The 16092-nt window shown below is 37.0% G+C and overlaps 2 protein-coding genes across 4 annotated transcripts in view; one reads left to right on the forward strand and one right to left on the reverse strand.

Annotated features, from left to right (window-relative positions):
* The window catches only part of LOC108367744 (polyadenylate-binding protein), a 12566-nt gene extending 5604 nt beyond the window's left edge, over positions 1–6962 (forward strand). For all 3 annotated transcript variants that reach the window (XM_017622437.1, XM_017622435.1, XM_017622436.1), the window contains one exon: positions 3801–6962. In XM_017622437.1, coding sequence (XP_017477926.1) covers positions 3801–4025 — 225 coding nt within the window. In that variant the 3' untranslated portion in view covers positions 4026–6962. The remainder of the gene's footprint in view (positions 1–3800) is intronic.
* A 7134-nt stretch (positions 6963–14096) lies between these two features.
* Positions 14097–15270, reverse strand: LOC108367745 (DTW domain-containing protein 1). Its single transcript, XM_017622438.1, has 2 exons — positions 15204–15270; positions 14097–15142 (listed from the first exon to the last, which is right to left on the reverse strand). Exon 2 carries the CDS (start codon positions 15075–15077, stop codon positions 14109–14111), a length of 969 nt encoding a protein of 322 aa, XP_017477927.1. The 5' UTR covers positions 15078–15142; positions 15204–15270; the 3' UTR covers positions 14097–14108.
* Between the last annotated feature and the right edge of the window lie 822 nt (positions 15271–16092).

Genomic DNA, 16092 nt, shown 5'->3' on the forward strand with positions numbered 1-16092 from the left:
AGCTAAGCCCCCGCACCAACGACAAGGTGCCTGCCCTAGCGAGGGGTGAGTAAGCTTTGGTCAAGCGTGAGGTCACTGTCCAATCCGACGAAGCAGAAGGACAGGGTCAAAATTTCTTTCGGCGACCATGCTTTATCGGGCCCGGAGCGATGCGCGAGCTATTTTAACCGGCAGTTCATACTGCATCATCCGGCGGACGAAACCAAGCGTCGAGTGACCAGAATGCTGCACAAACTGCCAACAACTTGAGCCCTCCTTGCTTTTTCTAGCGGTGAAGTTCGGGTGGCCATCGGGAAGGCGAAAGCCTCCAAAGCCATGGGTCCCGACGGAATATTTCGTTCCTGCAGGAGTAGCGTACCTAACGGAGGTCCTCAATTTCTCTATGGCCACCCTCATCATCCCAGACATCTGGAAGGTGGGGAGAAGAATAGTCCCACTGCTCAAACCGGGGAAACCAGCCAACAAGGGAGAATCGTATCGACCGATAACAATCCTTTCCCCGGTAGCGAAGGCACTAGAGGCCTTGCTGCTCTCGTATTTCACGAACCACCTGACCCCAGGCATCAGCATGGTTTCCGTAATGTTCACAGTACAACATTGTATGTATTGTATGTATAGCCAAAAGAAAAAAATGTATAAAATAACAAGTAATTTTTAGCAAAAAAACCGACTTCAACTCTCATATAAAAAAAAAAAAAAATATATATATATATATATATATATATATCTCATGATCCACTGATCGGATCTTAACCAGATTAGTATGGGACCACCTCTGAGACACTACCTTTCCGATGAATTTATCGAAATCGGTTGGTTAACGTGGTCCAAAGATATGCGGTAACATACATAAAAAAAAAAAAAAAAATCCGACGAACTGCTAACTTCCTCCTTTTATGGAAGTCGGTTAAAAAATATAAAAAATATAGATAAATAAATAAATAAAAATTATAAGAGAAAAATAACGAAATACAATTTCAATTGGCCCATTTACATTTTATGTAGGTATATAGATAGCGAACCCCAGCTGAAAATAAGTTAACGAAAATACGAGTACAAAACGCTCTTAAAGTTGCTTTTATTTAGACTATTGCGAATATGTCCTGGAACCGATTTCCAGGTGCGAATAGCGTTGACGAAAAATAGTCTTGCAGATGCTAGATAATTGTACTTGGGTATAATCAAGTCAGTAAGGCGTGCAGACTTTGAGAAGGATAACTTTTCGTATAGATATCTAGGATCTTTATCCATCATTAGGCCAAATATAAAAAATACAATTTCGTGCTTTTTAGTATTCAGAGATACTGCAGCCCAGTAATCGCGATTTCCAATCGGATATTCGCTCAAATTTCGATAGCCCAAAAACATATCGGGTAACATGATTGAATACTACATCAATTTTATAAGAAGTTTGAGAATCCAGGCTGCTGTAGACTAGTTCGGAATAGCAGATAATCGGCAATATTAATTGAATGGCTAGTTTACGCCTAACGATTAATGGTGTAAAAGTAGCAGACATTCTTAAATTTCTTAAAGTATAATAGACTTGACAGAGTTCACATGATCAGTGCATGTTAGGTTAGTGTTTATAACAAGACCGAGAATAGTCACTTTAGAAACAAATTTAAGAGACTTATCACCAATGTATAAGGACGGAATAGCATCAAATTTAATATTTCTTTTACATACAGGCAACACAAAGGATTTATCACAGTTGAGACAAAAACCATTTTTCGAAGACCAAGACGATATAGACATTAACTCTCTGTTGAAATTCTCGCAAAAGTTAGCCATGTCCTCAAAAGTTCCTGACAAATAAATCTGTATGTCGTCCTCATAAGCATGCATTTTTGCATATTGGCAAGTACTGATTATGTCATTAATAAATAAACTAAATAACAATGACCCTAAAATGGTTAGAGACAAATCGAGCAAACTCAGAAAAATAAAACAGGTGGTTCTACAGGGTGGTGTCCTTTACCCGCTACTGTTTAACTTTTACATTTCAAAGCTCCCTCAACCACCAGAGGGAGTCTCGATTGCCTCTTACGCCGACGCTTGCTCGATCATGGCGACTGGGAACGGAATTGATGACTTGTGTTCGAAAGTAAACGGGTATCTCTCCGAGCTTTCTCGCTTCTTCACTGCAAGGAGCGTAACCCTCTCCCCTAAAAAATTATCTGCGACCTTGTTCACCACCTGGACGAAGGGGGTCAGGCTACCACTGGGAATTCACGTCGATGATACACCAATTCCGACGGTGAATTACGCCAAAATACTCGGAGTAAACTTCGACAGTCTGCTCTCCTTCCCTGCGCACGCAACCGCTATTGTCAACAATGTACAGAGCAGCAACAAGGTCCTAAGTCGCTAGCCGGCCGTACTTGGGGCAAAGACAAAGAAACGTTGCTGGCAACATACAAGGCAAAAAGCCGGCCAGTTTTAAATTATGCAGCACCGGTATGGTCGCCGGGGACTAGTAGGACGCAGTGGATGAAGCTGCAGCAACGCAAAACACCGCACTACGGACAGCGAATGGATGCCTTCTGATGTCGCCTGAATACCACCTACACGACGATGCGAAATTGCTCCCGAACAAGGAGCACAATACAATGCTCTGCAAGAAGTTCCTTGTTGGGAGCCATAGACGTGGTCACCCGAATGGGCAACAGCCTTTAGAAGAGCCCTCGCTCAGGCAAGTCAGGAGGCATCTCTACGAACTGACGGACAAAGTCCAGAGGTTCATTAAACAACCTCTGGACCCGTCAGCTTATCGACAAACCCTGAACGGCATTCACAGGGAGTCAGTCTCGAGTTATGTAGACTCCAGACCTGTGAATGCCGTTCTAAGCACACAACCATCGGACATTGACGGGACGGAGCTTCATCTGTCTCGGGAGACTAGAACCACAATAGCCCAACTTCGCTCTGGCTATTGCCGCAGGTTAAACTCATACCTGAGCAAACTACACGCAGATGTACCAAATGAGTGTCCGGCATGCGGAGAGACGCCCCATGACTCAAAAAATCTCTTCGTGTGCCCGGAAAACCCGACACAACTAATCCCTTTGTCCCCGTGGACCGACCCCATTGAGACTGCACGCTTCTTGGGGCTTCCGTTAGTGGAACTTGACGACAACGATTGAGATATTAACCGATCTGGGCGGGGTTGTTGTAGCCGCTACAACAACAACAGCAATAACTAGACGTTACCACGGAGCGACTCAGATTTATATCCAGTCAAACACTCCGTTCAGCATCAATTCCCAAAAACTCTTTGGGAATTTGTATGCTGTTCCAATAACAACAACACAGGTCCTAAGGCAACAGAATTTAACTTATTTCGAAATGTTATTATGTTTATTTCAGTCTATGATGTACATATATCTTACAGACTAGATAACAGAGATTTGGGTACAGATACACAAATACATACCAAGAGGAATTTATACATTATTAGAGCTCTAAAGATTGGGGCGAACGAACAATAATTCGCTTTGGCAACATCAACGTAAAACGGTAGATGGAACCGCAGGGTTCTGTTGGGAATATAGAAGGCCATTTGTTCAAGAAGAGCAGATATATTTAGTGGGAAATATTAAAATATTCCAAAGGTTTCTAAAAAAATTCTTTTTATTTAAAACCAGCTTCTTTTGAACATTCACTGAATTTCTTGACCCATATTCGTAACGAATTTACAACCAATTTTGTAACCGAACCGACCCAGTGTCATCACTTATTTTTTATACTGTATCACTTTCAATTGCCAATGCAAATAACTCAAAAAATTTTGCTTTCAGGTCATGCTCGATGAGGAAGGTCGTTCACGCCGTTTCGGTTTTGTGGCTTTTGAGAGTCCACAGTCAGCACTAGCCGCAGTTATTGGCCTAAATGGCAAGCAATTGGGTGACAATAAGTTTTTGTATGTAGCACGTGCTCTCAACAAGATCGAGCGGCAGCAGGAGATCAATCGAAAACTTGAAGAACGCAAACGGCAGAAGGCTGGACAAGTATTTTATTATTAAATAGCGGAGATGAAAGCAAAATAACAAAAAGAATTTGACAGTAAAAGTAATGAGAAATGGATTGTGAGCTAAAGATTGCGATTTGCGATTAATTAATTGTGGTGAGAGCTTAAGATTATTGCCGAGCTCATGAAATGGTAAGATAAGAAGAAAGTTGTCATGAAGCGTTAGTGAGTAAGCTTCAAAAATGTAGTTGATACGACTTAGGTTGGAAGAATTTCAAAACAAAAATGATAAGTAAGAATTTCGTAAGAGAATGTCGATGCAACTTTATTGAAAAAAAAAAATCGAATACACATATATAATTAAGAATTACATTAAAAATAAAAAAAAAAAATATTAAGCAAAAAGTAAAACCTAAACACACACATACAACAAATACATATATGTACATGTAGAAATGTAAACTTTAAAGCTAAAATTATGGAATTTCCCTTTTTGATTTTGATGTTAAAAGCAAGTTTACATTAGTAAAAAAACATAAATTAAAGAAAACTCTAAAAAAGAATGCTTATTGTTAAAATTTAACGAATTAAAAAAATATTCTACAAAAAAAAATACAACTGCATAAGTAAAAACACAAAAACGTTGTATAGAAACGCGGTGATTTACTGGCAGTTTAACGTTGGTTACACAGTAGAACTTATGGATGTCACATTGAGTAGAGCTCAATGATTTGCAAATAAAAAAAATTTAAAATTCCACTTCAAATTAAATGGCATATGTATGTCCCTATTAATATATTACTATTATATAGCAACTATGTATAACAAATATTCATGCACTTCTTGAATACACCATAATGTACACAAACAAACAAAAAAACACTTCAACCCATTCACTCATACTTGAACACAAATCAATATTTTTTTGCTTCGATAATTGTAAAGTTTAATTTTTCGTCACAAATCGGCAAAAAACAAATACCTACAACACTGATTGTACGGGCGTCATATAAATTTCAGAAATATAAAAAAATATGCTAATACATATAATCAAGAGAAGTACATTATTATTAAATTACTCACTGTTCAAAACTAAGAATATACCCCAATTCCGCATTATGTATAAGAGTATTTAATTGTATTGCAAGAAACAGAATCGAAACATCAGAAAAATGGCTAAGTGCGAGAAATAACAACAAAAGATGTCTGAAGACCATAAAGATTAACAAAAAATGTCGAGAATAACAAGAAAAATTTCAAGTAAAAAATGCGACCAATTTTAAGGTTAGTTGTATAACATATAATTTAAAGGCAAATGCAAAAAAAAAACAAAAATAAATAAAATGACGTAATACTAAAGAAACTGCAATGGTGTAAAAACAAGAACTTAGTTATGTGTAAAAAAGAAAAACAACAAAATGAATGGACAACTGTTAACATCAAAAAACCATTAATTTAAGCAAAGAAAAGCAAACACAAAACACAGAAATCCAGGACAAAAACAAAAACATGAATATGCATAACAATAATTTATTTTATTCTAATGATGATCCCTCAAAAAAAAAAAAAAAACTGGTAATAGGCAAAAAACTATGATTGATATGATTATTATAAATGTTCCCAACAAATTTTAATATTTAAGTTCTTAAAGTAGAGGAAATGTGTAGATATTACAAAAGGAATACACACACATGGTGAAAAACAAAAACGAATGCAAAAACAGAGAGAATATGAATAAATTAGTAAAGGATAATGAAAATGAGAAAACAAAAGAAGACAAAATAAATGCAAATATAAAAAGAAAAAGAAAAACGCAAAAGAGCAGCGAGAAAAACCGAACATTTTATTGTTAAGAAAAAAGAAAAATTACTATATATTTTTACTAGATGAGATGCAAAAGCATATCTCTCCATTTAATTCCCTTTGCCTCCCCTCTTCCCTTGAAGAAACTACAATTACAATATTATTAAAATAATTCACATGATGTATAAAGCTGAATTTAAGTAGTAATTCTTTTTTATTGGAACCAAAAGGCATAACAAAATCCTAAAAACCAAAACAAATTGTAATGAAATGGAAACACACTAGAAATGAAACCAATTTAGAAAATAAAACTGGCAAAGTAAGTAATACAAAGATAAAGCAACCAAGAAAAACAAAGTCAAACAAAAATAACAATCGAATTATTAGAAACTTGCCTAATGGCTTAATCATAGTGGCAACAGCAGCAAATGGTAAAAAAATTAAGAAAAAATAAAAAATAATAAAATGTACCTTTTACATTATATCTTTACGTGCAGCTGGGGAGAGGGTGAGGACTTTTTCCTCTTTGACCGCCACTGCCACGTCCAAGAACAACTTTGCTGCCATTACCCTATGATTTCGCTATATGTATGTATGTATTTATATTTTTACATAAACAAATGCATGAAATCAGCCAAAAAGTGAAGATTTTTGGAAATCACTTAAGGCAACCAATCTCTTTTTATTGCAGTACATTTTTTTTTATTAAAAATTTCGAATTCGCCTATATGCAATCGGTCTCGAAGATATGCGGTTAAACACTTCCGAACCTATATTTTTCATATACAAATATATTTTTAAGAAGTGAATTTATTACGTTTTGTTATACTTTTATTTGTATGTATTTGGATTTATATTAACAAGCTGTTATACAAAAATAAATAATACCATTCGAAGCAGTGCTAAAATATTGTACATTGGCAAAACAATAAGCGCCCTGTAATTATCTTATCAAACAAGGAAGTAAAAATTGTATATGTATGTACATTTGAGATACAAAAATGCCGAAATAAACTGCATACATAACATGAAAGAAGGAAAAAAGACATTTGGTCAGAAAAATCTGTAAAAACCAAGTACTACGCCTAAGGAATGTTGCGTTGAGTGAACAAAAAATAAACACACACACAAAGAACAAGTACGATTGTGTAATTGTGTAAGGCTACCCAAAAACAAAAACACAAAAAAACAAGCATACAATGTGGAATAGCGCCACGTCGACCGATATCGAGAGCGATTTAGCTTTCCTGCATTTAATGCACAATTATAAGTGGATTGTAGCCTCGTGTTTGTCTGTTTTGCGATTGCAATTAGATGTTTCACAGCCCCTCAGAACACACGCTTGTACTCTACCATTATCCTGGAAAACATTCATACATTTGTTACACATAAACACACACACCCACACATGCATACAATTTGTTCACATGATGAACGCCTAAAAGCGGGCACAAGAAAATAAAATAAATATACGACACATTTACATGTCGGTCTGTACACTGCGTAAATATGAATGCCGTTAATGCACGTTTTGCATAAAGCAAGTAAAACATAAAAAAAAAAACACAAATATTCATTTAATAAAGCAGCATAAAATAAATTGAGCAGTCAGTAGTAAAATCGTTTTTGTTTGTTTTTAAATAAATTGTAACATTGCGGAAACACACACATCCACACACAAAGTTATTCTGGCGCTGCCTAGTGCAATCTGGAAATGTACATTCATACCTATCTACATATAGTATATCTGAGATTTATTTAAATATATAGCTCATATTTGTAGTTGGTGAGATTGTGCATTTGCGGCATGCAATTTGTATTGCTAGAATATGGCGTCCCTCGACGACGTCCATTATATACTTACTACATACAAGTAAATAACTTATATACACACATTCATACATATTAATTCCATCAACTATCTATATAAATATAAAATACATATATAAATATATATATATACTTACTTGAAAGTGAAAAAAAAATAATAATTATAAAATAAAAAAATGCTTTTGCAAAAAGTGTTTAACAAAAACAAACGAAGTTATTTAATTTTTACAATATTAAGCTATGTTTTGGTCAAGTGTGTGTAGTTAGCGATTGAAGATATTACACAAATCGGAGAGCTATACCTTCGCCCTGTCTCTGAATGGCGGGTGGCTTTTACATACATGTGTAAGTTTTTTCAACAGATGCCAAATCAACAATTTTTAGAATCATTGTCTGTCTGTATCAGGGAGATAACAGTTATTAGATGAAAACTTTTTTTTTATTCCATCGATAAGAGTTATAATCCAACGTTTCATTCCCACGACAGCCGGTTCTACGTACCGGAATAACTCGTGTTTTACCTGACCAAGGGCTGTTGTTTCGGCGATCTAACCACCTTTAGGTCGGCGAAATCTACAAACGTTGTTCGATACTAGGGCTACATCTGCTCCGTACCCTACTGCTCAGGGCTGGGCCTCTTATGAGTTGCATTCGATCTTCGACTGTGGTCGAAAGTGCTGATCGAACGAATTTTCATTTGGTATTATGGCGCTCATTCGATGAAGAATAGCGCTATTGTGAATTTCGCTCGTTTAGGTTGCTCACAAAAGTATACAGTCACTCACATAAGTATTCGTAATTTAGTTATTTTCACAATATTCCGAATGTTTTCCATCATAAATTTTTTTCGTTAATTTTCGTTTAAAATATAGCTCATTCTTAAAAAAAAAACCATATAAATCATTCTTGCAAACTTTGTACAAAAGTTATAAAAATGAATCAAACTTAAAAAAAATTTCATCAAAATTTCAAACTTTTTCAGAATTTTTACAAAAATTTTCGATATGTAGTTTTGTAGCCCGTACAATTTTAGTAAAATAGATCATGTCCATGCCTTATATGGAAACAAATGCGCAACACCCTCGACAAAAAAAAAAAATTCTAAAAAATCAGCGGTCATTTTTAGCTACTTGAAACTTGCTCTTTATTATACTAAAAATGAACGAGCTACAAAACTGCATACCGAAAATTTTTCTAAAAATTTTGAATTCAAAATTTTGATGGACATTTTTTTAAGTTTGATTCATTTTTATGAATTTTTTACAAAGTTTGCAAAAATAATTTAGTTGGTTTTTATTATAGAATGAGCTATATTTTAAATGAAAATTAACGAAAAAGATTTATGATGGAAAACATTTGGAATATTGTGAAAAAAACTAAATTACGAATACTTCTGTGAGTGACTGTATTTTTCACTGCAGATAAGCTTTGTTTACAAATCGAGCAAAGTAAATAGTGGGCTTATACATACGTACAGTGACGGGCAAAACTCTAACATGGTGTCAATCACACCTTGTTTAAAGTTGCGTTCGATAACAAAATTAGCCAACACCAGCCAACAATCAAAATCAAGAGAGTAAGCGAAAATTCTCTCCCAAAGAGATGAAAAAGCAAAAAAGTAAACGAACGGGAAATTAGCCATTATTACTTGCAAAAACCGGAAGAAGAAGACGCACCAGCTGACTTTGTTTATGTTTTATTTGTAAACAAACTGAAATTCATGTTGCCTCCATAGAAGAAAAAATTATAGTTTAAAAAACTAAAACCTCCCTATTATAATTGCCATTCGTACTGTCATCAGGTATTTAACTTGAGAATAGAAATCGCTGCATCTTTTAGGCGCATTAATATTACATAGTTAAATCCCGAGCTAATAAAAGGAAGGTAAAAAAGGAAAGTGAACGTTCAATGTTCGCCAGGAACATTTCTAGAAGTAAAAACTAGTTGGCGCTATCATAAAGTCACATAGCAGGCAGCCAAAAAGCATATAAATACCAAAACTCGGAAAATGCAATTTTGTTTGTTTACAAAAATTGCAACCATATGTTTTGCGATCATATGTTTTCGTGTTGGATAATTTTTGCTGACTAAAATTTTGCCAGTACAAAATGAACGCTTCTCAATTTTTGTGTGTTGGATAATTTTTTGTCGTTATCGAACGCCATCCAGTAAAAATTTGGAAAACTATTACAAATTTTTGTCTTGTCGAACGCTCCTTAATACACCTTGGTTATAACCAAACTGTATTCAACAAAGTGTGATTGATTTTGACAATGCTCTCATAAGAAACAGGCTATATGGCAGTGAATAAAGTTGCCGAGGATATCGTAGGAGCAGGGTAAGGCTCCTTGCAGTGAAGAAGCGAGAAAGCTCGGCGGGATAACCGTTTACATTCGAGAAAAAGTTATCAATTCTATTCCCAGCTGCCACAATCGAGTAATCGTCAGCATAGGAGACAGTAGTGACTCCCTCTGGTGGTTGAGGGAGCTATGAAATATCTATATATGTATATAATACGCGAAGGCATTTTTCGTGCAGCAAGATCTGCACCGTTCGCTCGATTTTCAAAAGTGGGATGTGAAATCAAAGCGCTTGGCCTGTAGATGTACAAACTAGTTTTGTTTTTCGAAAGGAGTTGCCACCTGTTAAATAATTAAACTCAAGTTATTTACAAATCAATGCCCTCAGATCCGCACCGTCCGTTCGATTTTCAAAAGTGAGGTACCAAATTAAAGGGCGTACGGTGGGGATTTTACTTTTACTTGGGGGGGGGTTTACTTTTTTAAAGTTGCCACCTGTTAAGAAATTAAGCTCAAGTTAATTAAAAAGTTAAATCAATTATTAAATATGAGTATCAATCGAAATGGTTTTGAAAAGGCTTTATAAATTAACTACGTATTGGAGGGTTGCCACATGTTTAAAAATATGTAATTAAATTTTAATTAAAGGAATTTGGTAAGTGAATAAGGTATCGCTATATGGGTGTCGTACAAAAGAGGTTTAAGAATTACCTTAACGTAGTAGTTCGGAAATATTTTGAATAGGGTTGCCACCTATTTGAGAAGTCTAATTGAACTATTTTATACCCAAGTTATATGAAATATTAACGATGGATTTCAAATGAAAGAGCTTCAAGAAATACTTAGTTTGACAATTTAGAAAATTTTTGATGCGTTTGAGGGTTGCCCAGTTTAAAGGGCTAAACTGAAATTATTTAATAAGTTAAATGAATTACTAACCGATGGTTATCAATGGAAATGGATTTAAAATCCTTTATTTAAGAACAATATTTAGGAGGGTTGCCACGTGTTTAAAAAATGAATTTCCACTCAATTCATCAGTTACTGAAAATATTTATAACGTCAGACCAAAAATATTTAAGGAAATATTAGTTCGAAAATAATTTTTAAGAGGGTTGCCGCCTGTTTTGAAAGTGGTATTTCGTTTAATTAAACATAAGTTACATGAAATTTTAAAATATGGTTATCAAAAGAACGTTTGTTAAGAAATCTTTAAATTGAAAATTTACTTTTTTTTGTTGAAAAAATTAAGCTCAAATTATTTAATAGTTAAATGCATTGTCAAAAGATGGGTATCAATTGAAATGGGTTTGAAAATAGTTTCTTTCTAAACTGTATTTACGAGAGTTGTCATGTGCTTAAAAAATTAAATTCAACTTAATTCATCAGATTTTAGTTTGAAAATACCTTTAAAGAGGTTGCCACCTGTTTGAAAAGTCGAATTTGTTTTACTTATACGAAAGATACATAAATGAATTATCGAAATATTAGTGTCAAACGAAAGAGTTTTAAGAAAACTATAGGCTGATAATATTTTTAATTAGAGTTGCCATTTATTTTTTTTGAAGGTCAACACATCTGCACCGTTATTTCGAATTTCCAAAATGAGAAGTCAAATTAAAGAACTGGGATTCTACATAGATGTGCACAGGTTTTATATTTTGAAGTTACAGGGAGATTTGAAATTTGATGAAATGAAAACCGACACCATGCGAAACCTCTCATTACTGAGAAATGGTTTAGATTAATCATTAGGGATATTTTTAGAGGTTTTCGAATAGGGTTTCACCTGTTTAAAAAATTTAATGAAATGTTGGCGTTTTGGCGCCATGCCCGATGGCTACCCTTACCTCACCGCTGGTGAAAACTAGAGGCGCACTTGGGGTTGGCAGTTTGTGCAGCCTTCTGCTCACTCGACGTGTGGCTTTGCCCGACGGAGGATGCAGTATAAACTGTAGGCTAAAATAGCACGCGCATCGCTCCGGGTCCGACGAAGCATGGTAGCCAAAAGATATTTCAACTCTGTCGTCACGCTTCGTCGGATTGGACAATGACCTCACGGTGGACCACAGCTTGCTCACACCAGAGGCGAAGTTGCAGGTCTTCAGATGCTCTTCCCACTTCTTCCGCTTATGTACGTTCACTAGCTGCCGAATTTCCGAGTTGAGATCCCTGATACGGGGATTTCCGGGATCGGTCTACAGAAGGTTGTCACGCTTATCGGCTACAATAGCCGCTTCAGCAGGGAAGTTTGGACGGGGTCCGTAATGCATCCTACTGGGATGAAGCGGGCTGCGGTAGCAGTGACAACCCTGCGGATATTACGCTCACCTACGTGAACGTCGGTTGGTGTGGGTAGGGCAGTAAATTTGCATTCAGAAACATCTCCGAAGCCTTTCCAATCAGCTTTGGAGAAGTTGACATAGGTTCGGTGATCCGCGGAAGTAAAGTCGGCAGGTTCATCAATCGAGATGACTATGGGCAGTCGGTCTGATGCTAGTGTCAGCATAGGTCGCCATGACACGCTGTTTATCAGACCAGCGCTGACAGTTTTAAATATGGCGAGCTCCAGCAGCTGCCCATACTCCTGGTGAGTGCGTCGTCGTTCGTTGTGCAGAATGTCGAATAGTCTATCTGCTCAGCCAGATGTATTCCCCTACGATCATTTGACAGGCTTGAGTGCCAAAGACCGTGGTGCGCATTAAAGTCGCCAACTACCATATGGTTTTCACCTCTGAGTAGTGCACCAATTTCAGGGTGATATCCTGCCGGGCAGGTGATGACAGGGGGTAAATATACGTTAAATATTTCGAGCTCAACAACTAGATTGCATTGCTGTGCAGCTTCGTTCGTTGGGCCGCAGCTATCAATATTCCATGCCTTCCCACGAAGACGGTTATCTTCTCGATCTTGCTCTGAAATCCGTTGAATTTGAATTGTAGCACCTTTGTGTGACTGGGCAGCACAGCAGGGCCCACGTAGACACTCGTCCAATCACACGTGTTGTGAAGTCCGGAGCATGCCCTAATGTGGCACCAGCCAAGGCAGGAGGTGCACTTAACTGATGTCACGTTTCGGTATATTCTGGACTTACAAACCGAGCAGATTGTCGGAGGGACTAGGAGTTGTTGTTGTTGTTGTAGCGGCTACAACAACCCCGCCCAGATGGGTTAATATCTCAGTCGTTGTCGCAAAGCTCAGTTAACGGAATCCCCAAGCGTGCAGCCTCAATGGGGTCGGTCCACAGGGACAAAGAGGTTAGTTGTGTCGGGTTTTCGGGGCATACGAAGACATGTTTCGATTCGTGGGGTGTCTCTCCGCATGCCGGACACTCATTTAGCACATCTGCGTATAATCAGGTATGAGTTTAACCTGCTGCAGTAGTCAGAGCAAAGTTGGGCTATTGTGGTTCAAGTCTCCCGAGGCAGATGAAGCTCCGTCTCGTCGATGTCAGGTGGTTGTGTGCCTATAACGGTATTCATAGGTCTGAAGTCTACATAACTCGAGACTGACTCCCTGTGAATGCCGCTCAGAGCCTGTCGGGGCTTACGGGACCAGAGGTGCGAGGGTGCTGTTGTGTTCGTTAGTGTGGCAATTGTTGTGTCATATCCGATTCGCACAACATGGGTCCACGAAGGACGTGGTCCATTGCCGGTGCGTACGTAGGCCCGAGCAGGTGCGGAGATGACTCCACCCGTCACAGGCGTTGCACCTTACCGAGGTGGAGTTTGCATGCAGTCGTCTCTGGCATACGCAGCAGGTGTAAATTTCTGGTCCTGGGTTAGACTCTATGCCAGCCCTGAGCAGAAGGATCCGAAGCAGATGTAGCCAGATTGTCGAACAACGTTTGATGGATTTAGCCGACCTAAACGGGGTTAGATCGCCGAAACAACAGCCCTTGTCGGGTAAAATCCGGGTCATTCCGGTACGTCTAGGGAATTTTTTTTTTTGTTACTCCCTCTCAGCAACTAAAATTATTAGTTAATACTTTACTTGTAAAGTAGGCATTATAAACCGAAAATTTCTTTGAACATCTCACTTCATATAGCTCTTTAAATCTATTTAATTTTTTTTTTTGTGAATAAGTCCACAGAGTTTTGGTAGACAGTAACGAGACAAAAATATTTGCTAGTATTTAATAAATAAATTAAACTCCGTAATTTAGTTTTAAAATACATAAGTATGTATTAAAATAATTTGACATTTTATATCGGTCGCCGATATGATTTTAATTGATTATGATCATAGTATTTGTGTATTATATCATACATATTGGCAAAAAAGAATAGTAAATTATCATACTGTCCATTGTAGGGCGCTTCATGTTCTACATTTGTTGGATCGGCATCCACTAAGCGCGCAGTTTCGTAAAAACCTTGACCAATATCAAGATTATCTAATCCACGATAATGCTGATTGAGACCCCATGCATTTACATGCACTTCAAGCAAAAATTGATGCACTGCTTCTACTGTAGCCAAATACCAGCGAGGACTACCACGTTGATGTCGCCAAAATTGTGAATAACGGTTTTGTAATACAACGGTGGGTAAGCCCTTTAAACGCTCATCTTTATAAATACCACGACTCTGATTCCATGTACTGTCAATGAATATAGCACGCTTTATAGGCAAGTTGTCATATGTATACATTTTTTCTTTTGTGCACTCTTCACCTTCTGCTGGCTCTTCTTTCACTTCATCTATCCGCCATCTCAACATGGTACCAATATTGTATCCTTTCGGCAAGCCGTAATTGTTTTCAGTTTTTAGACGTACGCGCTGGTTAAAGAGTTGCGGCACAGTTAGGCTTTTAGCGCTGGGAAAAATAAGTACAATGCCATCCATTTGTGAATAATCCGGCATATCAGGGTAGGCATATACATGCACTCGATCTTTTGCCAATACAGCAGCATGTGCAGATGTACTCTTGCCATCAATTTCTTTTTTATGTTTTATGATATCGATGTCGATGGGTATCTCTACACGTGGTATGAAATCAACAACGTTACCAACAGGAACATAGCAATTGTAGCAGTAAAATTTCCGAGATCGATTGCACTGTGGGCAAGTAAAGCGGCCTTCAATAGCATCTAGTGCGTGAGTGTCATCTAGCCGCATTTTTGCAAACGGATATTTCCTTGGCGTTGAAACGATTTCCACTGCGTGGGACATACCTAGGTAACACCGGCTGTAACTGAGGGTTGCGAAAACCGATATCTGCAATCACCAGAAGCGACCTGTGTATAAGCCTTTTTTAGAGAAAAAATATCAAAATATAAACACTTGTTTTGGCGGAACCTTAAAATAGAAAACAGCTGTCTTGGAGATGGAAGAATACAACATTGAATACGTACTTATCGAAGCTTCACAGTTGTTTGCACGTAACTAAGTCCCCTTTCAGACACGTCAAGTCTTGAAAGCAATTTTTTGTTTTCTATTTGCTTCCACACGCGTCAACTTTAATTGAATTCAAATCCTTGGTTATTTAAATGGGAAGCAACGAAAAGATCAAAAGAGACAAGAAAACTTGAAACGAATTGACGGTACGGAGGTATCTGTACTCTTCCCCTCTCTTCTCACCTCCTTCGCCTACGAACGAGCAGACTTGAAAGCAAGACTTGACGTGTCTGAAAGGGGACTAAATAAATTTTATGATTTTAAACTTAAATTTTTTTTTTACTTTTAGGGTCTTACAGCCGCACTCAGAAACGTTCCTTAAATTAGCTCTAACAGGCACTTAACTAATGATCGTTAAATCAGTTAATTAATGTTTCCTCTCAGAGTCAAAAATTATGAAATGAAAAATTTAAGTATGACTCCAGTTTCGGCTTCTTTGTGTGGCATGATTCACTTTTTTCGTTCAGTTTTAAATCAAATAAGTACTTATATCATTTTTTGCGCACTCCCTCAACAGTCGCATTGGCTGAGTGAGCAGAGCACTGGCGTGCCATTCGGGAGATCCGAGTTCGGGTCCTACGGCAGGGAAATTTTATTTTTCCTTTTTTTATTTATTTTATTTTCTTGTTAAATTTTTAAAAACTTATTTTATTTATTTTTTTTCCTTTTTTAATCTAATTTTATTTTATTTATAAATTCTGCCATATTTTTTAAAAAGGAAACTTTTTATTTCATTTAAATTTTACAATCTGTTTGCTAAAAAAAGCCAAACCACTAACAGGGCAATTCT

This window comes from Rhagoletis zephyria, unplaced genomic scaffold (assembly GCF_001687245.7).
Source record: "Rhagoletis zephyria isolate East Lansing unplaced genomic scaffold, Rhagoletis_zephyria_1.1 Rzeph_scaffold_02799, whole genome shotgun sequence".
Lineage (NCBI taxonomy): Eukaryota > Metazoa > Arthropoda > Insecta > Diptera > Tephritidae > Rhagoletis > Rhagoletis zephyria.